This window comes from Vitis vinifera, chromosome 4 (assembly GCF_030704535.1).
Source record: "Vitis vinifera cultivar Pinot Noir 40024 chromosome 4, ASM3070453v1".
NCBI classification, from domain to species: Eukaryota; Viridiplantae; Streptophyta; class Magnoliopsida; order Vitales; family Vitaceae; genus Vitis; species Vitis vinifera.
The window spans coordinates 18,983,896-19,010,278 of record NC_081808.1 but is presented as its reverse complement, the minus strand read 5'-3'; the positions used below and the strand labels follow the sequence as shown (position 1 = coordinate 19,010,278).

The window sequence follows — 26,383 nt, the reverse complement described above, 5'->3', positions numbered from 1 at the left end:
AAGATTGAGATACACGTGTGATTGGTATTGGGCCATTGTTTCGTGTCTATCCTTCTGGATAACAATGTCTTTATTTGGTGTGAGATCTTCTTTAAATTTTTGTAGTTTCGTAGTGTCGTGTAATAAATAAGGGCATCATCATCCCAAAGACTCAGTCTCGGTTTGTTGTAGTTATCTGGGTGAGGTTCAGACTGGAACGCAAAGGTGATCTGTGACCTCCACTCATCGCTTGAAATGAGATGGGGCTATGGCGAGGGAGACTCGGTTGTTTCATATATGTACGACTTCATGTTTATCCCTAGGAGTTTAGGATTATTAACACAGAAGTATCCTGACAGTAAACCTTTTTGGCGTTCCCACTTCTTTATTTCCTGATTTTTTTCTCCCGGTCAAATCATCCTCTGCATAAGATAAGATTATAAGGTTATCTTGAGCCCCTTTCCTTTTCCTCCTACCCAAAATAAGATTAGGAAATGGTAATGGAAAGAAACTTGGATAACCTTTCTATGACTTGGTAACTTAATATTAAATATTTTTCTTAAAATAATTTAATATTATAACCTAAAACTTAAAAATAATTTAAAGTAATAAATCAAAATAATTGACTTTTTATAAATTCCAAAATTTTTTAATTTAAAATAAGAGTACGGTTGAGAATGATTTTAGAAAACCGATGCAATATTTTTCAACACTTAAATTTTTTATTCTTTAATTATTTAAAAAAAGAAAAAAAATGTGAAAACATTTTTTAAAATTAATACCAAACTTATTCTAAAAAATTCGTTTGACAGTGATTTTAAAAACTGATTTTAACATTTTTAATACTTAAATTTTTTTATCATTTAAGTATTATAAATATTAGAAATATTTTCTAAAATTACTATTAAATACACTTTAAGAGTGTGTTTGATAGTGGTTTTAAAAAATATTTAGTATTTTTAATTTTTTTAATATTTAAAAAATAAAATTTTTTAAGTATTAAAAATACTTCTTAAAATCATTATTTAACAAATTCTAGGTTTTGCAAACCCATCATAATGCTTTTCTTCTGAAGAGATTTGTTGAAGCTATGCCAAGTTTAAGGGTTTGGAACTTGAAAAGCTAGATTTTACTACACGTTTTTTATGCTAAATTAAACCATGTTCTTTTTTGTTTTCAATTTGAAAAAGCCACCCACAATAATTAAACCATGGTTGGCTTTCCATTTTAAAAGGTAAGTCACCCACCATAATTAAACCATGGTTAGCTTTCCATTTTAAAAGGTAAGTCACCCACCATAATTAAACCATGGTTAGCTTTCCATTTTTCACAAGATGACAAGACCGCTTTCTCAAAATTTTAGGATTTATCCTTTTATAATAGAGTGCAGATGAAAGCTTCCTTCTTAATTATGGATATTTAATTTCATCTTTACTTTTTACTAGGGGATCTTAGGGACTCATGTCTAGTAGTATGTTCCTGTCATCTTGTGAGAAAGCGCCCTCATCCTTTTATGTCTCAATTTTAGGACTCAATTAAGAGTGCAATTGAATGTAGACTCTCATTGAGTGGTAAGTCATTCTCAATATCCTCAATAAGATTCCCAACAAATTCGTATAATGAAACCATCTCAAATATATTCAGATTTTTATCCACCTTTCATCTATTTAGAAAATTGTCATATAAGAAATTAACATCTCATAATACAATTTCAATTACATTCCCACCGGTTATTTACCAAATATATATTGTTGAGGCCTCGTGTCCCTGGTGATCCACGTAGTTGTCAAATGGATGGACGCACGATCTCAACTAATATAGGTTCTTGATTCAGTTGTAATACCTGCAAAAGACATCCGGACAGGGTATCCGGATGCACCCTCCGATGGTTTTGTCAGTCATGGTTAGGGAGATGAAGATAAATCAGTTGGCCTTTTTCTAGGTACCGTAAGCTTACCTTCCTCTTTGTGTGAAGGTTCGTATATATAGCATCAGAAGCTTTGTTTCTCTCTTTAATGGTGGGGAGATATTTTGTGTTGTCATGATGACACTAGGTGGTGGTAGGGCCATCATCACCCTACGAGCGGTTGACAGAGATCGTGGTATGTGATCATGTGAAGTGATCGTGGGAAGTGACTTGTTGTCACTTCATCTTGTCCCTTCACTCTGCAGGTGGCGGAACGTGGGCCATGGCAGGCTGTTTGTGATAACGTGTAAGACTTGCTTTTCTTCAGTCAATGACCCGGACAATCATATCTGGATGACCTATGTTGGTCATCCGGATGTATTGTGAAAGCCGTCCGGATGTTTATGCTTATAAGTGTCGTTTGCCCTTTCTTGAGACAGTCCGGATAGGAGAAGCGCGCCCCGTGTATCTTATAGGAAAAATCCGGATGATAATGCGTGCCACGTGTCACCATGAGGTGTGTGGCACGTGTTCTCAGGAGGAGGGGTCCCTATATATTTAACTAGCATTTCTCCTTGTTTTTTCAAGATTATCTAATGAAACGTAGTTATTTGCTCTATGATTCAGTTTCTAGTGCTTATTGGAATTAGTGTGGACATTTTACGTTAGTTGCAAGCATATTTGCCATAATGTACTAACTATAAAGGAAATATGTGTTATGACAGACCATCCTTCAATGAGGCTTATCGATGGCTCCTTTGGTAGCTAAGTTAGAAAATAATTCATCTTAAATAAGAAGTCAAGTAAGGACAAGAGCTCAAAAAACCATATGTAGCTAGCATATTCCTTTGATTCTTCAATGTATCTAAGGATTAGTTATTTGCTCTATGACCTAGTTTCGGATGCTTATTGGAACCAATGTGAACATTTTTACGAACTTTAGGTGTACAAGCCTACAAATATGCAAGATTTAGCATGTTGCCTATTTACAACTCATATGGGTTGGAGAAATTAATTTTGAGTGTAAATATGTAGTTGTCAAATGCACTTGGGTAAAGCTATTATAAGTTTAATCATATTTAAAAGTGTATAATCTCTTTCCTTTGACACACTATTTTGTTAGAGTTCATGAAATAGTGATTTGCCTTAGGATTTTTTTTTTTATCCGTATAATTCCTTGAATTTCTTAGTTTGATACTTGTGTTACAATCTATCCTTAATATCCTGATGATTTTTATTTTTATTTTTATTTTTATTTTTTTGCATCAACCCAATATGAAAAGTCTAAAACAGATCAAATAAACATAATTGTATTAATGTATATAATCATCTATAAATTCCATAAAATAATAACACCATGCTTTATAGTCATATTCATTAGGCTATATTGTCATGATATACTAACTACAAAGGAAAGACGTTTCATAATAGGTTTCCAAAAGGTTTCTTTATGGACCTTCCTATTGAATACTTTTACGATAGGGCAAGTCAATTTATATAAGAAGCCTTTTCTAACTAATCTATTTATCTTATCCTCCTCAATGTTGTTGATTGGGTTAGAGCTAGTAATATATGGTTTACACTAGGATTTAATGTAAGTAGCAATCTTACTATCATGAGGTGAACCTCAATTGAATGGTGGGAATGAGCTTCACAAGTAGACAAATGGAGCATACCTTGGTTAATGGATTTCAGTGTGAGAAGTGTTTGTCCATAGATGGTGGGTTGAATTCTTAGTGATGATTTCACTTCATAATTCGCATAATGTAGAGTCAATGTGCTAAGAAAATCAGAACTAATGTTTTGTAGATTAGTGACTTAATTAATTGAGAAATTTTGTGTCAATTATAGTGACTTGATTAGTTAATTAATAGAATGACTTAACTAAGAATTTGCCCTAGTAGTGGTTCACTGCGACAATAAATAAGAGTCATATTTCTCTTAGAAAGTAGTTGCATTAGCTATTGAATGTGTGGTTGAGAATGACCAACTATTGAAAGCCCCATGCAGTAATTATAAACGCCACCTTTTTGCATAAAGTTAGTTTTAAAAGGGGCTTGACCAAGTGTTCTCAATTTCTAATAGGGCTATTGTAGAGGACACCTAAAGATGGCATCAATAAGACATGTGGTAGTTGCTTAAAGTTAACCAACAACTAGCTTAAGTAGTTCTTAAACCCAAAAAACTTTAAATTTTCACTACCTTTTACTCTATTGTCTTCCTTGTACCAGACACTCTTAAGTTGCCAATAAAAGAGAGCAACATAAAAGGGTTAATAGTTGAACTTTATTGAACATCATAATAGGTAGAGTAGGTTTATCATGAAATTTAAATTTCATTATCATTTTGTTGAATGAAAACCTTGAGTTCATGTGCTATGATTAAATCTCGATAGTTTAATGAATAGGAAATGGTTAGAATTATGATGCTAATCCAACCTGAGTATAGACCTAAGAGGTGGAATGAATTGAATGTTAGTCTCTTTTTACAATTTTAACAAATATGAACTAGGATGAATGCAAAAAACAAGAATAAATAATAATAGGGCAATTAAAATGGACGAGCAATTACATATAAAATAGATAACGGACAAGTAGACAAATGCAAAGACAAATTTTTATTGTAGTTTGACGTAACTTGACTTACATTCAGAACTCCAATTAAATGAAGGTTTCACTAACAAAACTTCCAACCTAGACATTTTAACTTTACACTTGAATTATGGTTTCAAGGGCCCTTACAACAACAAAACTTTTGAAGAAAAAAGTTTCCAAGTTATCATCTTTAGATTTTGGTTCCACCATCTCAAGAAATATCTTATTATTAAGCCCTTTAAATGATCCCGCACTTGTTAATCCTCATAAGGTTTATAATTGAATGAGAATACAATCTTAGTTTACAAATTGACTTAAACAATTAATATAACTCAAATTAGGATTTATATGCATGAAAATGAAATGCAAAATTTTAAGTAAAATACACTCAAATACACTCATTTTAAGGCTAAAATGATATTCAAGAATAATTTAGGACTCTTTCCCATGAAATACAAGAGGTTTTGAGCTTTTAAATTAGAGTTAAAAGCTTAAACTAGTTGTTAGGCGCAATTTAGGGCTAATCTTTCGATCAAACTAGCTACTAGCCATTAAATTGACTATTATCAAACTAGGCCTTAACTGGATGAGATTTTACCTCAATTGGTTGAAACTTCCTTCTTGACCTTGTTAGGATATTTGATCCTCATCAATTGATCGAGCCTAACTAGCTCAATCGGTTCTCCTATATTTTGTCTAATTGCACCAAAAACACACCTTTTAAGGTTAGATCAAATTTAGGAAACAATAGTGTGAAACCAAGGTTTGGTTAATCTTGATTTTGATGATAACAAACAAGGTTTAGAACTAATGATTATATTTCAAGTGTGATTAGGCAAGACGATTTCCAAAGTGGCAATTATAAAGACAAATCAAGTCAATGAGAAATCATGAAGAAGAAGACCACCTCAAAGAAAAGTGTTTTTCAAGACCCAAGCTTCATAAGATCTCTTTGTAAGGTTGTTGGTACACTAGGATTTTCATGCATTACATTCTTTACTTATGCACCAAAATCATCCAAGAGTTATTTTGTTTTAAATATTTTAAAAATTGGATGATTTCATGTTTTCAACTAAAACCTTGTGTCAAATGTTTTTCAAACTTATTTAAAAAGGTTTTTAAGTTGAAAAAGTTAGTTGTTGAGCCAAAAACGGCTTAACCAGTTGAACTGGATGAGGAACTGGTCGACTGTCAGCTCAACCGGTCGAGGTCTGAGTCGACCCCCAGCTCAACCTGTCAAGGCCCGGGTAGACCCCCTCCCAACTCAACCGATCGAGGGTGCAAAAAACTTTCTCTTTCTTCCAGATGATTGTTCAACCGGTCAAGGTTGAACCTCAACCAATTGAGGTTCAGTCGAGGTCCGGTTGAGGTCCGATTGAGGTTTAATGGTCACCTATCAAGCATTAAATTATAACGGCTAGTCAACCAGTCGACCCCTAGCTCGACTGGTCAAACCCCCAACGACTAGTTTGACTTTTTTCTTCTATAAAAAGGCTTCAATCTTCATTGTTTAATGAGCTTAACCTTCCCAAACATTTCTTGAATATATTTGAGCATTGGAAGAGTGTTTTTGAGTGCACCATTGTTCTAAAACTTGCATATCCTTAGTGCACCTTTCAATCCTAGTTTTCTTGTATCATTTGAGCTTAAAGTTTTTGTACTAGGATGTTGTGAGATCATTTATTTGTAAATCTTTGAGAGGAAGTTTCTTAAGTGTGGGGTATCACTTGAGGGGTTGTTTAAGACTAAGATATCTCTTGAGAAGTGTAAAGGGTGCTTAGAGCCAAAAGTCCAAGAGGGTGATTTGGAACCATAATCCAATTGTATTGTTTGAAGGCTTGGTTTGGAAGCCTTGAATTAGTGGAATCTCAAGCTTGGGATTGAAGCTAGAGGAGAGTGGATGTAAGCCGGGTTACGCCGAACCACTATAAAATCTTGTGTTTGCATTCTCTCTTCCCTACTCTTTTAATTTATATGCAATTGTATTTATATTGCTTATTATATACTTGCATATAATTGTCTCTTACATTCACATAGTTTAAATTTACAAAAAGAGACCATCACCCTATTCACCCCCCCTTTAGGGTGATTATCATAGGTTGGATTAGCCTAATTTTTCTAACAAATAGCTATCGACTTTTTAACTTTTAAAAAATATTTTAAACAAATTAAAACCTAGGTTTTTCCTTAACATTATTGTTTTATTTGATTTATAAAGGAATTAACAACAATTTAATAGTTGGATGAACTTAAAGGAGCTAGGTGTATAAAAAATGCAATGCATTATGATCCTAGTGCATTAACAATCACACAAAGGTATCCTAAAAGTTGAACTTTGAAATATCCTCTCTTTAAAGTCTTCACTTTCTTAATTTCTTTTTTAGGATTGATATATTTTCTTGATTGAATTTTTGAAAATCTTCCTCTCTAATCACACTTGAAAAGTAATTACAAGTTCAAACCTTATTTTATAATTATTAAAACTGAGATGAACTAAACCTCATTGTAACATAAATGCCTCTTACATAAACTCTTATGGTACTATTGGTGTTATTATGAAAAATATACTAATACAATATGTTGAACTAAAATAGAAGAATGACAATGAAAATTTGAACCCAAAAGATTCAAGCATGGTAAATCATGAGTTCTTTGTTGATATCTATTGCTCATTGGAATGGTTTGAAGTGTTGAAACTATTGAATTGTGAGCTATTATGTTTGTGACTAACACCAAATTACAACAAAAACAGTATGGTAATGATGCTTGAAGAGCTAAAAAAACACGATAAAAGGCAACATGAAGGGTAGCCTTGTGAAATTAATGGAAAGGAAGATCTTTGAGTGAGAGTCCCAAAAACCCCAAAAAAAAAAAAAAAAACGAAAAGACAAACAAAAAATGAAAAGTGCTTTAGGATGAAAAATCCAAAACATATTTCGAGAAGATCCCTATTGTGATGTAAGAAGAGACGTAAACATATGCCCATGGGTGAAAGTCTTTACATTTGACTAATCACATAGGTCTATGGTAAGATGGTATGATTGAAAAAATCTTTCATAATCCTCAAAATCCTTAGTCATAACTTGACACTTGCTCTTCTAGGGATCAAATGTCTCTAATTAAATCATTTCATCCTTTACCTTATGGCATTAAAATTCATCACAAGCTCTCTATCAACTATTGTTAAATAAAAATAAAATTAAGCTAAAATACATTCAATATTAAAAACAAAAACAAAGTCTATTTTTTTTAAAGTTGTAGTCTCCTTATTAAAAATTTATAGCTCAATTATATTTATTTTGTCATATCTTATGTTTTTTGTTCATTTATAGTAAAACCATTATTTGAATGTTAATTTTCATTTTTCTAATATCAGTAAATCATTTTTAAAACTCAATTTGTTTTTAGTTTAACCTTTTTTTTTTCCTTTTTTTAAAATAAAAAATTTTAATTTTATAAATTTAAAATCATTTTTTATCGTAATGATATAATCTTTTACCTATAATATTTTAGAAAAATCATGTAACCAAATGTTGGAAAAATAAAATAAAATTTTTGGAAGCCCAAAGTGTCCCATTTCATCAGAAGCACATAATGAAAGAAATATTTCTTCTCACATGTACTCCAATATGTCATAAATAATCCTAACCCTTTCTATTGCCACTAATCACCTAACCTAGTGTCACTTGATTTTTTTTTTAAAATAATATTTTTGATATGATAAAGACAAGTACACCTCACATGCTTGTTATCTTCTCTCTTTTTGTTTCCATCTTCTTTCACGTCACTTTCTCTTACTTACCCTTTGACACTTATAAAAACCTTTTTAATTTTTAATTTTTTTATATCATTTTTTAAACATATTAAACACAAAATAACAATATATAATAAATAATTAATAAAAACAAATATAATATAAACATAGGACAAAAATTTGAAAATATTAACCTATAAATAAAACACTGGATAATTTCAAACATTAATTATAATAATAGTTTGATAATTAAGGATTTAGATTTAAAAATTATGTTTTACTTTTTTGAGATTTAGAATATAACATTTTTTATGTTAATTTTATAAAATATTTATTGATTTTGTAAATCTTATCGTATTGAAATAAAATAAAATATCTTTATCATATTATTTTATTATTTATGTTATTTTAAATTTTAATTTTTCATGTCAAAATCATAGTGAATAATCATGATTTTAACATCTTACTTATACTTTTAACTTGACTTTGATTCTAACTTTTTATTTGATTAAAATTTTTAATTTATATAAAAAAAAAATGTATAGATCTCAAAATTTGTCCTAATTTTATTTTTATATTAATATTGAGCTCAATTTTACCCTTAGATTTAAATTTTGATCACATCTGAATTGTTTGATTCACTTATATCATTTAATTCTTAATTTTTATTATTTTATAAATTATTTTATTTTTATTTGTTATTATAGTATTATATTATATTTTTATTCATTTATTTTTTCTCTCTCCTTTCTCCTCTGTCTTCCTCTTTCTCCTCGTAGTGCCTACTCTCCTTACCCATTCCCTTCTCTACGTCTAAGCCACTCCCCTTACACCAAGCTTCTTTTTTTTTATATTATCTTTTTCTACTCTCCTCTCTTGACTTTTTCATCCTTCATCCCTTCCAGCAGCACAACAACCAGACACGAACGGCCCCCATTTTCTCTTCCAATTTTTCCCTCCTCCCCACAAACCCTCCACGGCCATACCCATTGAAAAAGTTCATTGCCATACGCCCACCCTGCTTCCATTTCTTCTTCTTTCCTTCCCCATTTCTTTTTTCTTTTTCTATTTCTTTTGGTTTTCCATGAAACCCATCTTCATACCCGTAGTCGGCCAGTCATCGTCGACGAGCTGCCACCGGCGACGCCATCTCCATGTCTGACACCCTTCATCCCCCCCCCCCCCCCCCCCCCCCCCTCTCTCACTCTCTTTATTTATTTATTTGTTGATTTTTAGTATTTTACCTTTATTTTTAATACATTTTCCGTCTCCTAACCACCAGCTCCAATTTTCCCTCATGGTCTCAAAAAAAAAAAGTGTAAATTCATTTTGCTTTATTTTATTTTTTCTTGTTTTGATTTTAATAGCAACGGTTGTTTGTGAAATTTGGATGGTTGAATTAATATAAAATTTGAGTTTTGTTAATTAGTATAAAATTTGGGTTAATTGTTAATGGTAAATTAATGTGAAATTTGAGCTAATTTATTGTTGGTGAATTAATTTGAAATTTGTTAATTTGGATAAAATTAGTTGATAATTTATATGATTGTGCTTATTTGAATTATTTAATTTGGATATGATATAATATTGTGGTATATTTTGAATGTAGGTTTACATATTAAATTGGGTTGATTTTGGTTATGGATTTAGGTTTGCCTATTAAATTAAGCTTGAATTATGAGATATTAAATTTAGACATAATATGATTTATTTTAATTTATCATGTTTTGAGTTTGATTAATTGAACTTATATTTTAGCTATTAATTTAGAAATTTTATATTATTGTTTATGACATGTGAAATATTTTTGTTGGATTATATTTGTTAATTTAGACCCATTTTTAATTGGTGAAAATTTATTGGACTAATTTGAAGTTTGAATTTGGGCTTGAATAATTATTTTGGACTCTACATATTTTTTGATATTTACACTCTGGGTTATTTTTGTTTTTGCATGGATCTATTCTGAAAATTTTTTGGCTGAGTATGAATTTATGATACATGGTACATGAAATTTCATGGAAAAAAGTGAGACTCAAAAAGTTGTAGGAAAACATTGAGTTTGTTATAAGCTTGTTTGAGTTCATGTTTTATTTTCCACTTTTATTTGGTTTTAATTTTATTAGTTCTTATAAATATTTGTTTGTATATATTTATTTAGTGTATATAGAATTGACTATCGAACAAATCAGAAATTTTATTTAAATAAGAATAATAATTCAATAAATATGTTTTAATAAAATAATAATTTTATAATATTCTTCTTAATAAATGAAATTTTTTTTATTAATAAAAATTTAGAAAAATAAAAAAAATGTTTTTAATAATAATTGTCCAAACATTTATTTGTTTAATAAAAATTGTCCAAAAATTGTTTTATGAATAAAGTTGTTCCATAAATTAATTTTTAATAAAATTGTCCAGAAAATGTTTTTTTTAAATGAATTATTTTCTCTTAATTAAAATGGGATTACAAGTAGTTTTTTTTTTTAGAAATAGAGGATTTAATTTTTTTTTCTCTTTTTAATTAAAATTCTTTTTGCAAATAAAGTTATGTTTTTTTAAAATAATTTATATAAATTGCTTTTCTTAAATGAAAACAAATTGAAATACTTTTATAAATAAAATTGTAAAAATTCATTCATTTTTTTTGTAAAAGCAAGTAAAATATATATATTTTTTTTGCCAAATTAAAATTTTGCAATAAATTCTTTTTATACAATAAGTGTAAATAACTTTTTTTTTGAAAATTAAATACAAATGAAATTGAATCAAATCATTAATTAAAAATAAAATGAAACTTTTTTTTTTGTAAATAAATAAATTTAAATTATTAATTCAAAAATCATTTTTAATAAAATTCTTTCAAATTTCTTGAAAGCTATTTTTTTTAATATCATTTTTTATTTAGTTCAATAAATCATTTTGCATAATTCTCTTGTTATTTATTTTATGTATTTTTATAATTAGATTTCATCATTATTTTTTGTGTATATTGATTTTCACCATGACTTGTACATACTCATTTGCATTATTATTTTTCTTTATGTTCATAATTAATTAATTAATTGTCACAATTCTTTTAATTTGTTTAGTAGAGGTCATACACATACGAACTTAGAGGGGTATTACAACTCACCACCAAACCTTCCCAATAGGTAACCTGACCACCGGATCCAGATTCTATTTTTGCAGACATATCTTTTCCAAATAAAGAGTCACACAAAGTTTTCTTTTTTTATTTTGTTTTCCCTTTAAAAAAATAAAACAAAAATAAGTGACGACTCAAAATTTTTTTTTTCTAAAAATCAAATTTTCACAAATAAATGAAAACGAGTCTCGCTATTCGAGTGGGAACGCATGTGAAAAACACGAGTTCACAATATGTTTTTATAAAATAAAAAAATTGTATTTAAGATTTACTATTAATTTTTTCTTAATTTTATTAGGAATTAAAATATTTTATAATTTACTATTAAATTTTCACTTATTGTAATTTCTTCTCTTCAATTAGAATACTCCATTTCCTTGACCTGTGGTCAATTTCTACTTGGTATATAGCTAATAGTAGGTTGCATATTTATTGAAGAATTTACCCCTATAAGGCATGTTTATAGAAAAGATATCCACTATTCAATCAAATACCAAATTCATCATTTTCAGAAGACGAAGCCCATGTCAAAAAATGAGTGGAGTTAATATCTCAATTAACACAGTTCTAGTCAATGATTTAAAAACCGGACTGAACCGGCCAGTTGAACCGTCGAACCAGATGAACAGTCCAATTTTCTATGAACCGGTCAATATGTGGATCAACCAAAACGCCATTGGACCTTGGCCGCATTGGGCCCAAAATCTTCCTAGTCTTCCACCCACCAGGCAGGCCTTGCAGCATTGGGAGCTCCTCCCACTAGATTCATCATTTTCAGAAGAAGAAGCCCATGTCAAAAAATGAGTGGAGTTAATATCTCAATTAACACAGTTCTAGTCAATGATTTAAAAACTGGACCAAACCGACTAGTTGAACCATCGAACCAGACAAATAGTCTGGTTTTCTATGAACCGGTCAACGTGTGGGTCAACCAAAACGCCATTGGGCCTTGGCCGCATTGGGCCCAAAATCTTCCTAGTCTTCCACCCACCAGGCATGCTTTACAACATTAGGGGCCCCTCCCTCCAGCAGCCCACTCGTCATGCAACCCATTGGGCAGCTTTCCTCTTCTTTCAGATCTAAGGTTTACAAAAAGAGGAAATAATCATCATGCTGTAGAATCCCGTTATTAAATATGGGTAACAATATTTTATATTAATGCTCTTTGCAATTTTTTATAATAATTATTAACAATAAATATAAAAATAATATAAATTAATTAATATAATATTTTTAAAATAATAAAATGCATAGATATGTAGATAAAATTAAATGTTATAATTTTCTTCTCATATGTAAATATTATACATATTCTATTTAATCAAATTTGATATATTAATACATTTATATTTATGTTTATCAATTAATGGACACATTAAATACAAAAAAATGAAATACTATAATTTTAATACTATATATATATAAAATTATGAACCGATAACTTAAAATTATTCTTAATTTTAATGAAATATGAGTTATATATTTATGACATCACCAATTCGACTATCGATCCAACCAGTGAACCGATAACTTTTTCGATTCAATGATCGGTCTGGTTCTACAAACATTGGTTCTAGTTGTATTGGGTGGCTAACAACCTTTTTTTTTTTTTGTCAATCATCTATTTTTCATCACCTAGTCACGCATGTATGACAATTAATAACCTCAAATATTGTTAGAATGAAATAGGTATATCCTTCATAGGTACAATGTTAACAAAAAAAAAAAAAAACATATGCATCTTGAAGAAAATCTAATAAATTATTTTGAAAAAGAGATACATTATATAAATGCTAGTAGAAACATCATTTGTTCTTAATTAATTACAATCATTCGTGTTCCTTATCCTATCATGCATGATTGAGGGTTATCATCCTTAAATGATATTAGAATGAATTAGATATACCATTCATAAATTTTGATATATCTATAAGAAAAATAGGTATATTTTGAATTGTACCAGATCTTTCTAAAGAAAATCTCGCATATTATGTTGACAAAAAAAAAATATATATATATATATTGTATGAAGAGTATATAAAAGTGTCATTTGTCATTAATTAATGACAATCATCTATACTCTCTACCCATTATGTATGGTTGAAGGTTTGTATCCTTGACTAATATCAAAAGGAATTAGGTACCTTATTCATAAATTCTAGTACATTCCCAAGAGAAAATGGATAAATCTTAGAATGTACCAAATCTTCCTATAAAATGTACCACATTTGTTTCAAGATATACCAATTCTTTTAAAAATGCATAAGAATTTAAGAAGCATGTATCTAATTCTTTTTTATATTAATTGACATTAGTAACTTTCAGCTGTGCATTATGGGATCAGAAATATAAATTATTGTCATTAATTAATGTCAAATAACTCATGTACATAACTTTTATACAAATGTACCATATTTTCTTCAAGATGTATTAATTTTTCTTAAGTATGTATTAGTGGGATGGTCTAATTGTTCTATGCCCTAGTTGCAAAAGATGGGAAATCTTGTGGGAAGTTTGATCTTTGCCTCCCGACACCAATTGAGATTAATAACTCTCAACCATGTATGATATAGTAAGAACAATTAATCTCAAATGATTTTTGTATGGTGTATAATTCAAATCGGGTATTCATTGAAGCGAAATGTTCTTCTATTTGTGATTTTTCCTAATCACTTTTTGATGACATGATTGGTTGTTGTTTTGTGTGTGAATTTTCTTTCTTAAAATAAAATAAAAATAAAAAATAAAAAATAAAAATAAAAATAAATTTTATTTATATGATGACCATAGAGATGAGTGCACGAAGACCGCACTTAGATTCCCATGGGCTCAAAAGTCAATGCAAAGCTAATCTAAAAAATACGAGTGGTTTCTGTCACTTCCTTCTTTTATTCATTCAGACAAAAAAAGTTTACCTTTTTATACTTTTGGCGGTTGGTTGGAAAAAGGGCATCCCATCTTTTTATTTTTATTTTTATCTTTTAATTTTTTAAGGTTGGGCTGGACCAAGACAATTGGACGAAGACCTGTAGAAAAAGCCAAGCTGCGGTGGGGCCCGTAGGCTATAAGAAAGCTTCTCATAAATACAAGGTATTGTATAATATAAAAAAATTTCAAAGTATTTCTTTTTTCAATTATTAATTACAAAGTCTATACAAAAAATAATTGTAAATATCTTAAAATTATTCTAAAAAAACTTATTTTGATAATTTTTTTTAAATGTTTTTTATTAAAAGTATTTTCAAAATTAGAAAACATTTTTTTATGTTGGGTTATTGGACAACTAATATGAAAATATTTTATAAGATCTCAATATAATACCCAATTGGTATATTAATAAATAAAAAAAATTAACACCAAGTGATGTTTTATTTTTTCTATTCAATTGAAACTAATTCGTTCATATACCAATATAATTAAATTGAACATATTAATAATAAATTTATTTTAATTATGTTAATTAATATCAGTATAAAAAAATCAAATATTTTACATTTTTTTATTTAATCAAGAAGAAACAAACACCACCCAATCACAACAAACTACATATGTAATTTGATTTCATTTATTTGTATTCAACCTAACCTAACGATCCATTCATTGATACCATAGTTTATTTTTTTATACTTTAATCTCATTTATTTGTATATTTATTTTATATATTTGAAGTATTTTTTAATAACTTAAATTTCACAATGTTAAAACTTGTTTGAAAGTGATATTAATTAAAGAGATTTTATCCTCCATTTAATTACTTATTTATCTATCTAAGTATTTTGATCACAAAAAATGTGACAAAGAATATATTAAGAGAGCAAAGCCTTGGAAAATGATATTTCAAATCTATCATATTTGCACCATGTAGTAAAATTAAAAATATTAATAATCTAATAAATTTGCACTTGTTATGATTTGATCATTTGATGTTAAAAGTAAAAAATCGAGATCTTTTAATAATTTTTAATTCATTATGTTTTGTAATTAACTATAATTATAATTATAATGATATATAAATTTAATATTTGTCACATCATACTTTGATCAGAATCGACAATCCCTCCCACCATTAAAAATAGAAGCACTACGTTGTCACAACTCATAGATTTTTTATCTTTCCCACAGCTTAGAAATTCTGCAAAATTGCTCTTTACAAACCATGCACTTGAGATTATTTTATGAAATATTGTTTTAAGAATAAATTACAAACACTAAATTTATTAAGACTTTTTTAGTCATGGGATGGAAAGAGAAATATTGTTGTGTGGTCTTGGTCTTTGAGAAAGCTGAAAATATTCAAAGTTTTGCAGGGAGGGCAGCACATGAAAAGAAGAGGAGATGCATGTAGAAGCGCGTTGGGCCAGAAGTCATGATAGATCATAAAGACTAGAGAACCCGTGTTTGCAACATCACAACCTACTTTGTTGTATATAAAAATCATTAACATCCACATACGAATATTTATCAGGTCAAAATGTCCTCTCTCCTTCTGCAGGAGTATGGGCCGCTGTTATACTGGCCTTTTAGGCGCTTGACGGACACCCTCACCCTATATTGGACTACGACGGTCAAGTATATGATGTAGGGGTGGCATTTGAAGCCGAAGGGTAATAAATTAGTAGTTGAGGCACATGAATTGGGAAAATCTGGCAACTAGATTTGGGAGTTTGGAGGGTGTTCTGTACGACACTTGCGAGGAGAGTGAAAGGATATTCCTAGATTTGGTGGTGCTGTCAATTGGGACCCCGAGGAAACTACCATGCAATTTCCTCCCACGCAAAAGCTTCACGTAATCACGAGTCCTCTTCTCCTCGCAGCTTCATTGCAAGTCCCATCTTGGTTTTATTCTGAATTAAGTTTTCTTTTCAGACTAATTTCATAGCCTTGCACTCTATATAAGCAGGTACATGCTATTTATTTCCATGAAACAATCTATTCTTGTTTTCCAATGGGGGCGGAAATAGTTCTCAAACCAGCAAGGTGGTTCTCTAACAGGAGTCTCAGGTTAAGTCTCCATAGGCGTTCACCCAAGTCCAGCTCGGCGTCAAGCTCTCCTCCCTCCCCTTCGTGTTCCCTTCAGCCGAAAGGTAACGCAAAGGAGGATGAGCTGAAACAAGTTTTCCGACATTTTGACAGCGACGGGGATGGAAAGATCTCAGCACTAGAGCTTAGAGCCTATTTTGGATCCATTCAAGAATACATGTCACACGAAGAGGCTCAAGCAGCGATCAATGATCTGGACACGGACGGTGACAACCTGTTGGACTTTCAGGATTTTGTGAAGCTGATGCAAAGGGAAGACGGGAATCAGGAGGATCTTAAAAGGGCCTTTGAGATGTTCGAATTGGAGAAGGGGTCTGGGTGCATAACCCCCAAAGGCTTGCAAAGGATGTTCAATCGCCTGGGAGATGAGAAATCCTACGACGAGTGCGTCGCCATGATTCAAGTGTTCGATATAGATGGCAACGGAGTGCTGGATTTCCAGGAGTTTCATCAAATGATGGCTTAACATCATATTAAATAAATCAAAACATAAAAAGACACCTCATCATCGTACCTGTCCTTATTCGGTATAGAATTGAAGAAAATAGGCTTGCTGTTTTTTGTTGATTAAGAAGTGTAGTTTGTAAATAGAATACGACTGTTGCTTTGCTTGATATGTTTGTAATTAATCATGGTTTATGTGTATTGGTTTCTTCCCAAAAAAAAAAGAAAGAAAAAAATGGGGGTGATCAGGTTGTTGCATGGTTGCACTCATGGGTGGAGCAACAAAGTCATATGATGAGAGGAGGCCCATCTGTCCGGAGTCTCAAAACTGAAGCAAAGGTAAAGAAGTGTCAATTTGGCTTTAGCTGTAAAAGAAGAAAGTGAAGCTGAGTTAAAGCAGCAGTGTCGATTTGGCTTTGCCTGTAAAACAAGTTTCACGAGTTCGCCGATCTTTGTCATATATATTGAATGGATCTGTGGAATCACGGACAGATTATGATTCGCTATAGATAGTTACATCAAACCTTAAGGAAAATCCATGTTGATTCAAGTTTGGACCTGATGACCTGATCATCTAGTGGAGGCAAAACTCATCATTGGAAGTTTGGGCCGAGATTCAGCAGATTGGGATCTGCAGATTGACATAAGATTGGAGACAAACTGTATACTACTTTTTCACTTCCAATTGATGCTCAAACCAGTCCTCTCTGGAATGATTCTTGGAATTGTTTGCTGTTGTAAAACTTGAAAATGGTGAGAAATAAATGGAAAAGAATGGTTAAAAGCCGAGTTTTAGTTTTTTGAAAAAGAAATGGTCTTTTTTTTTTTTTTTTAATAATATTTTATTTATAGACTCCATGTTGAGATTACTGCAACAATTCCAAATAAAGAAATTTGAGAAAAAATAAAAGAAAACACAATGATTTAACATGATTCGACAGAATGACTACGTCAAAACAGGGAAGAAGACTTTTACTATATTCAAAATTAGGGTTACTCAAAAAGGGTATTTATACTAATTTTATGTATTGAAATTCTAAAAATACCATTAAACCGTACTGCAGGAATACACTCTTTGAGTGAAACGGAACGGAACGACGATATTTGCCCATTTTTTTCTATATGTCTTTTACTCAATGTGAGCCACATATTACAACACTCCAATATGAACTTTGGTTTTAGTGTGAATTAAAATCAGTAGTTATTAATGTTGGTTATATTATTAAAACCTTGCTTACCAATATTGGTTTTAGGAAAAAAAATTGAAATTGGTCTAAAACCTCAATGGGTAATGTTGGTTCTAGTCTCTCTGTTGTTGGACTTCAACCAATTCAAAAAGATCTTCAACGCATATTATCCAGCCGTAAAATTTTTCACAATTTTTCTTCAATAAAAATCACGTGCAAGTTTAAATGCAACAAGACTCTCCCAATCATTTTCAAAAGTAAGTCACATGTACATGCTTCAACACTTACCAACACGGTTCATAAGAACAATTTCTCAATAACACAAATTTCAATTTCTACTAAATATCTATATTACAATAAATTAATAGAAAAAATATTCAAGATATCAAAGAAGACCATACCTATTTCAGCTTATTGTTCATCCATTCAACTTATATCCATAAGTAATAAATGAAAACTAAAACTAAAAATAAATCAAAGAGCGGAATAAGAGAAAAAAAAGACAGTGACACTAAAATTTATGTGGAAAACCTTCAAAAAGATAAAAAACCATAAGTCTACTATCAATTGAAAATGTCTATTATGAAAAATAAAAAAGGAATACAAGATTTTACATAACTTAAACTTATCAATCATTCTCGGACCACTTGATTAGTACATTTCCATTTTCGACTTTACATCTTCTTCTAGAGCATACTTGGAGCTCACACTAAGTTCAATCTCAACCCCTTCTTGAATCTACATGAAAAGAAAATAAGTTTTCACCCAAACCCAATTAAATCGAAAAATAAGAGATGAATGAATAGGAATAAACCCGTTTTTTTCTTTTTTTTGCTCAAGAAAATTCATTAAAAACAACTTGAAAAATTAGAAGAAAATAAGATTTTCTCAATAACCTAACACCCTCAATTTGGTAATACAAGAGAGCATAAGGAGAACAGTTGTTGGTTTCTCTACATTTCAAGAAACAATTTTTGCTATTTAAATTGAACGAAACCCTTAATCCAAAAATTGAAATAATGATAAGAAAGAGCTACTTGGATTGATCCGACATAAAGTTGAATCAATCGTGGAACATAATATTTTGAATACTTAGTAAAAAAAAAAAAATACCTCTCAAACTTCCCAACTCTTTAAAAAAATATTTACAAAAAAACAACAATTTCAAAGATGTGATTGGTTCAATTTTATATAACTCCAACTACGTACCTTGGTCTCTTAACAAATTCAATAACTTGATCTTCATTAGGTAAGTAGTTCTAATTTGAAAAAAGTAAGTTAAGAGATACTTAGAAATTTTGTTTGAAATTACCAACTTAACTAAATAACTCACAAAAACAATTTTGTAAAAGACTTAAAACCAACATTACTCCAACTTTAACATGGTTGGTTTTGAATAATTTTGCAAAAGTCTTAAAACTAGCATTACTATTTTATTTTATTTTTATTTTCTTAAGTTTTCTTAAAACAATATTGTCGGTATTGGATGTGGAGTAAATTTGAAGTTATCTTAAAATCAACATGTGGACCCCGCATTTCGGCTCATGCGTTTCCCACTCGATGGCGAGCTCGATTTTGATTTGAAAAATGATTTTTATTGATTAAGAAAATGACTTGGAGTCGCCACTTATTTCTGTTTTATTTTTAAAGGGTAAACAAAATAAGAAAGAAAAACCCTAAGTGTGACTCCTTGTTTTGGAAAAGGTGTTCTGTGAAAAACCGAATCGGGTTCGGGGGTCAGGTTACTTATCGGGAAGGTACGGTAAAAACCGTAGCACCCCTCTAAGCCCCTAAAGTCAGGTCTCTACTAATAAAATGAAGCTGACGTGACAATTGATGAATATCCTGAACGATCATGCACACATAAAAAGCGAGACATGCATAGACAACGATTAGAGGGAAAATGGCTACATACCTGGGCAACAAGTCACCATGCTGTCACGGACTTAGTCGTTCACTAAGCTCGTGCGGCACTTAGACAAGCCAAGACGCTTGATCTTGCTAAGTCAGCCTTGCTCCCTAATGCTTAGCTTGCTCGGCTAAGACACTCGCGACTTAAAAGCTTAAGAAGCTTGGTAGGCAACTCTTGAAAGAATGGAAGCTTTCACTAACTCAAGGAAACCTTTACAAGTGCTTGGATGCTCACTTGCTTGGTGCCTTGGCCAAATGAGGCCCTCACCTATTTATAGGCACCAATGGAACTCTCTGGAACCTTGGAGGGTTCCTTACATCTCAAGACTATTCTAGAATGTCCTACATCATTCTAGTTACAAGCCTATATACAAGTATATACAAGAGTCTTCTAGACTTCTCTAGAAAGCCCCGGACTCCTCTTGTGCCTTCCACCATAGTGTAGAATTGTGTGGACTCCTCCAGACTTCTCTAGAACCTTCCACACTCTTCCCATTTTAGGAGTCTCCAGAAGCTTCTTGGCCCTATATAAGGCCATGGGGAGGCTCATTTGGGTCAGCTTGTGACACTCTCCCCCACCTATGCCGCAGACGTCCTCGTCGCGCCTTCTGCCCGGAACCGCTCGATCTGTTCCTGGAACTGCCATAGTGCCTCTGCTGGCTCCCAGCTAGCCTCACTTTCTGGTAGTCCTTTCCATTTCACTAAGTATTCCGTAGCAGGAGGTACCCCTCGTCTCCTGATGACCCGGTCTGCGAGGATGAGTTCTACCTCCTTATCATAGGAGGTCACGACCGCTGTAGGTGCCCTCTTGGACAACCCTCGGCTTGGATTATCCTTGTCTTCATGATAGGGCTTCAAGTAGCTGGCATGGAAGACAGGATGAATCTTCAACCTCGGGGGCAGCTCGACTTTATAGGACACCTTGCCGACCTTCCCAAGTATGGGGAAGGGTCCTTCATACCTTCTCACAAGGCCCTTGTGCACCGGCCTTAGGGACTTGAATTGTTGAGGAAGGAGCTTGACAAGCACCATGTCTCCGACCTTATACTCCGTGTGTCGTCGCTTCTTGTCAGCCCACTTCTTCATTTTCTTAGCGGCCTTGTCCAAGTATGAGCGTGCTATATCAGCTTGCTCGTGCCACCCTTTTGCGAACTTGAAAGCCGCTGGACTTCTCCCCATGTAGCCAATTGTTAGGGTGTGAGGAGTTAACGGTTGCTGTCCCGTAGCTAGCTCGAACGGACTCTTGTTGGTCGCCTCACTCCTTTGTAGGTTGTATGAGAACTGGGCTACATCTAGCAACTTAGCCCAATCCTTCTGGTTGGCACTCACGAAGTGCCTTAGGTAGAGCTCCAATAAGGCGTTTACCCTCTCAGTCTGTCCATCTGTCTGTGGGTGAAAGCTTGTGGAGAAGTGAAGCTCCGAACCCATAAGCTTGAAGAGTTCCGTCCAAAACTTCCCAGTGAAGCGCGGGTCGCGATCACTGATGATGAACTTAGGCAACCCCCAATACTTGACTACGTGCTTTAGGAATAGCCTTGCCGTCTCTTCCGCCGTGCAGTCAGTCGGGGCTGCTATGAAGGTTGCATACTTAGAGAACCTGTCCACCACCATTATGATAGACCCATTATCCTCTGACTTGGGTAGCCCGATGATGAAGTCCATGGTGACGCTGTCCCATGGGCGTTCTGCTATAGGTAGTGGCTCTAACAGGCCTCTAGGTTGTCGCTGCTCCACCTTGTCTTGTTGGCACACAAGACAAGTCCTCACATAGGCCTCAACCTCGTCCCGTATCTGAGGCCAATAGTACGCCGACTCGAGTAGTGCCCTAGTGCGTCGTTGCCCAGGGTGCCCAGCCCACTTGGTGTCGTGGCACTCCTTAATCAGGTTCCTTCTTATGTTCCCCCACTTAGGCACGTAGAGTCGTCTCCCTTTGGTATAGAGTAGGCCGTCCTCCACCCAAAATCGCTTAGTCTTTCCTTCATGAGCCAGGGCAATAAGGCTTTTAGCCACTGGATCATGTTGCAATCCCTCCCTTAGAAGATCCACTATATCTCCTTGGGGCTGACTCGTCATGGACGCTAGCTCGGCTTTGCGACTTAGGGCGTCGGCCACATGGTTAGCACTTCCTGGCTTATACTCCAGCGTATAATCGAACTCGGCCAGGAAGTCTTGCCACCTAGCTTGTTTAGGACTCAGCTTCTTCTGTGTTTGGAAGTAGCTAGTGGCCACATTGTCGGTCTTCACTATGAAGTGAGACCCTAGCAGATAGTGCCTCCAGGTGCGCAAGCAGTGGACGATAGCGGTCATCTCCTTTTCTTGCACCGTGTAACGCCTCTCTGCGTCGTTTAGCTTACGACTCTCAAATGCGATTGGGTGCCTCTCTTGCATAAGGACTCCCCCAATAGCGAAGTCGGAAGCATCTGTGTGTACCTCAAAGACCTTGGTGTGGTCGGGTAGTGCCAACACTGGCTCCTCAGTCACAGCCTTCTTCAAGTCCTCAAAGGCTTGTTGGCACCTTTCATCCCATTCCCATGCCTTATTCTTCTTAAGAAGATCAGTGAGTGGGGCAGCCCTTGCCGAATAACCCTTTATGAACCGCCGGTAATAATTAACTAAACCAAGGAAAGATCTGAGTTGAGGTACCTTGGTTGGTGGATCCCATTCTTGGATGGCCTTCACCTTGCTATTATCCATCATCAGCTTGCCATCTCTGATGCGATGCCCAAGGAAGCTCACTTCCTCCTTAGCAAACGAACATTTCTCCTTCTTTACGTATAGCTCGTTCTACCTCAAGATCTTAAAGACCTTCCTCAAGTGTTCTTTGTGCTCCTTTAGAGTGTTACTATAGATGACTATGTCATCCAAGTACACCACCACGAACTTGTCCAAGTATGGGTGGAAGATCTTGTTCATGAGGGTGCAGAACGTTGCTGGGGCATTGGTGAGTCCGAAAGGCATCACTAAGAACTCATATGAGCCATACCTGGTCACACATGTAGTCTTCGGCTCATCTCCCTCCGCAATCCTGACTTGGTAGTAGCCTGACCTTAAGTCCAGCTTCGTGAAGTATCTTGCCCTTCCAAGTTGATCGAACAAATCAGCAATGAGCGGGATGGGATACTTGTTCTTCACCGTCACCTTGTTGAGTGCCCGGTAGTCTATGCACATTCGTAGGGACCCATCATGCTTCTTTTGAAATAGAACCGGCGCGCCATAGGGAGCCTTGGATGGTTGGATGAACCCCGCATCTAGCAACTCCTTGAGTTGTCTCCTTAGCTCCTCCAACTCAGGTGGTGCCATCCTATATGGCCCCATAGCAGGGGGCTTGGCTCTTGGCTCCAACTCAATCTTGTGATCTTCCTCTCTCCTAGGAGGAAGTCTCTTAGGCAACTCGGGCGGCATCACGTCCTTGAACTCATCAAGGACCCCCTCGATTTCCTTAGGAATGGGTTCTCCCGACCTATCATCCTTCTCTTCCTTTAAGGTGGCGAGGTAGGTCACCTCTTCCCTCTTTAACCCCTTCTTTACTTGCATAGCAGATAGCATAGGGGTCTTGAGCGTCCCTTCAGTGACCGTAGGGACCATGCACGGCTTCTCCTCCTCTAGGATAGCCATTGAACGTAGGAAAGGTAGTGGCACGGCTTTGACCTTCTGTAGGAAGTCCATTCCTAGCACCATCTTGAAGTCGTCCATGGGTGCCACTGTGAAGTCGACCCTTCCTTCCCACGAGCCGATGTGCATAGTCACCCCGCGAGCTACTCCATGTGATGGCTTGGCGGCTGAATTGACCGCCTTGAGCCATCCTCCTTCTTTGGATGCTTGGAGCTCCAACCTTCTTGCCTCATCCTCCGAGACAAAGTTGTGAGTGGCACCTGTGTCCACCAAGGCCTTGGTGGCTTTCCCATTCACCAGGGCCTCCACATACATCAGTCCTTTGCTTTGAGGCATCTTAGGCATCGGCTTGGCCTTAAGGGCATTTAGGAGCTGCAACGATCCCATCTTAGCATCGCCTTCCTGCTCCTTCTCCTCGATCATAACATTTAAAGCCTTCCTCTTAGGGCAGTCCCGTGCCCAGTGCGGACCATCGCACAGGAAGCAATTGGTCCTAGGCGTGAACTCCTTTCGCTTATCCTTGCCTTTGCCGTCCTTGCCACTAGGGCCTTTGCTTGATCCTTCCTTAGAAGTTTGGCCTTGCGACCTCTTGTCTCCCCCACCTTTGGCCTGGTTACCCTTGGATGGTGGCTTGGGCTTGGAGGAGTCTCCCCTTCTATAATCCACCAAGGACTCGGCTACTGCCATGGCCGTGGCTAGGTCCTGGACACCACGTCTCCTCAACTCTTGCTCGGCCCAGCTTTGCAAGTTGTCCATGAAGTTGAACAACAGCTCCTCCTCAGCCATGTTAGGTATCTCAAGCATAAGAGTAGAGAATTCCTTGACATACTCACGGATTGAGCCCGTGTGCTTGAGACGCTTCAAACTCTTCCTTGCTAGGTAAGCCACGTCTTCGGGGTAGAATTGCCTCTTGATTTCTCTCTTAAAGGCATCCCATGTGTCTATGGTGCACGTCCCTCTCTCTATGTCGGCAAATCGTCGACGCCACCATAGAGTAGCATTATCAGTGAGGTAAAGGGTCGCGGTGCGTACCTTAGTGGCTTCATCCGTCAATGCAATTGCCTCAAAGTAGCGCTCCATGTGCCACAAGAAATTATCTAGCTCCTTGGCATCCCTCTTGCCATTGAACGTGTGTGGCTTGGGCACCTCCACCCTTGGTGCCTCATGAGTGGCCATGACTCGTGCTGACACCGCAGTCTTATAGATGGCCAGCTCTTGTCGGATCTCTTGGTCTCGGGCATCCATGCGAGCAGCCAAGGCCTCCATCCTTGACTCCACACTAGCGAACATGGTCATGACCTTGTCTTGGAAGGACATGAACTCCTCGTGTGACACCGGCTGAACTTGTGAACATAGCACGCCCTCGCGAAGGTCTTGGATCTGCTCCCTTAGATCCTCTAAGCCCTTCTCCATGCCTTGCTCTATCAAGTCCACCCCTTCCCGGGTGTCTGCCATGGCTAGCTCCACCTTGGCTAGCCTTGCCTCCATGTTGGCTAAGGTGTCACGAGACTTATCCTTCCTGCCTCGGCCCCGTGTAGTATGCTCCATCTCCCGTCCACGGGTTTGCTCGCTAGTCTCCTCCACGTTAGAGCCCGACATGCTTCCTTTGCTATGCCCACCTCGTAACCGCGCTCTGATACCACTTGTCACGGACTTAGTCGTTCACTAAGCTCGTGCAGCACTTAGACAAGCCAAGACGCTTGATCTTGCTAAGTCAGCCTTGCTCCCTAATGCTTAGCTTGCTCGGCTAAGACACTCGCGACTTAAAAGCTTAAGAAGCTTGGTAGGCAACTCTTGAAAGAATGGAAGCTTTCACTAACTCAAGGAAACCTTTACAAGTGCTTGGATGCTCACTTGCTTGGTGCCTTGGCCAAATGAGGCCCTCACCTATTTATAGGCACCAATGGAACTCTCTGGAACCTTGGAGGGTTCCTTACATCTCAAGACTATTCTAGAATGTCCTACATCATTCTAGTTACAAGCCTATATACAAGTATATACAAGAGTCTTCTAGACTTCTCTAGAAAGCCCCGGACTCCTCTTGTGCCTTCCACCATAGTGTAGAATTGTGTGGACTCCTCCAGACTTCTCTAGAACCTTCCACACTCTTCCCATTCTAGGAGTCTCCAGAAGCTTCCTGGCCCTATATAAGGCCATTGGGAGGCTCATTTGGGTCAGCTTGTGACAATGCGCTATCAATAGAGAGGGTTAGTGCACCATATAGAGCACAAAACATATCATATGCATCACTAAACAGGGATTAAAATTGTTCGAAGGAAAACTGGGTTTTTGAAATTCATTTGAGAATCAGAATCCTAGAGTTTATTTGAAAATTGGATTCTTAGGAATTAGATGTAAGAATAAGAACTTTTAGAAATTAAATTTGAAAGAAAATTGGGATTTTGAATAATTATTTGAAAGTTCGGGATTTTTAAGAAAAACTAAGGTGGTGTTTGTTTTTTTACTTAATTCTAAATAGAACCTTAATACTTAATAGTATTAAATATTAGGTTGTTTGTTTTTGTAGTATTTTATTTCTATTAAGTATTAAAAAGTAAAGAAAACCATTATGTTATTTTTTCTATTTAGAAAAAGCCACATATTCTGGCTTTTTCTATTTAGTAAAAAGTTTATAATAAGTCATGAAAAAGTAAAAAAACAAACAACCTAAATTCTAAAACTAAATGGTTTTTAGCAAAAAGCCAAAAAAACAAACACCACCTAAGTTACAAAAATTGGGATTGTGGGAGTTAAATTTTGAAAGGGATCAGAATCGTAAGTTATTTGAGAAGTAGAAATTATGAA

At 34.7% G+C, this 26,383-nt stretch overlaps 1 protein-coding gene across 1 annotated transcript; it reads left to right on the top strand.

Annotated features, from left to right (window-relative positions):
• The first annotated feature begins 15,909 nt into the window (after positions 1-15,909).
• Positions 15,910-17,069, top strand: LOC100263254 (probable calcium-binding protein CML41). Its single transcript, XM_059736390.1, has one exon. It carries the CDS (start codon positions 16,330-16,332, stop codon positions 16,888-16,890), a length of 561 nt encoding a protein of 186 aa, XP_059592373.1. The 5' UTR covers positions 15,910-16,329; the 3' UTR covers positions 16,891-17,069.
• The last annotated feature ends 9,314 nt before the right edge of the window (positions 17,070-26,383 follow it).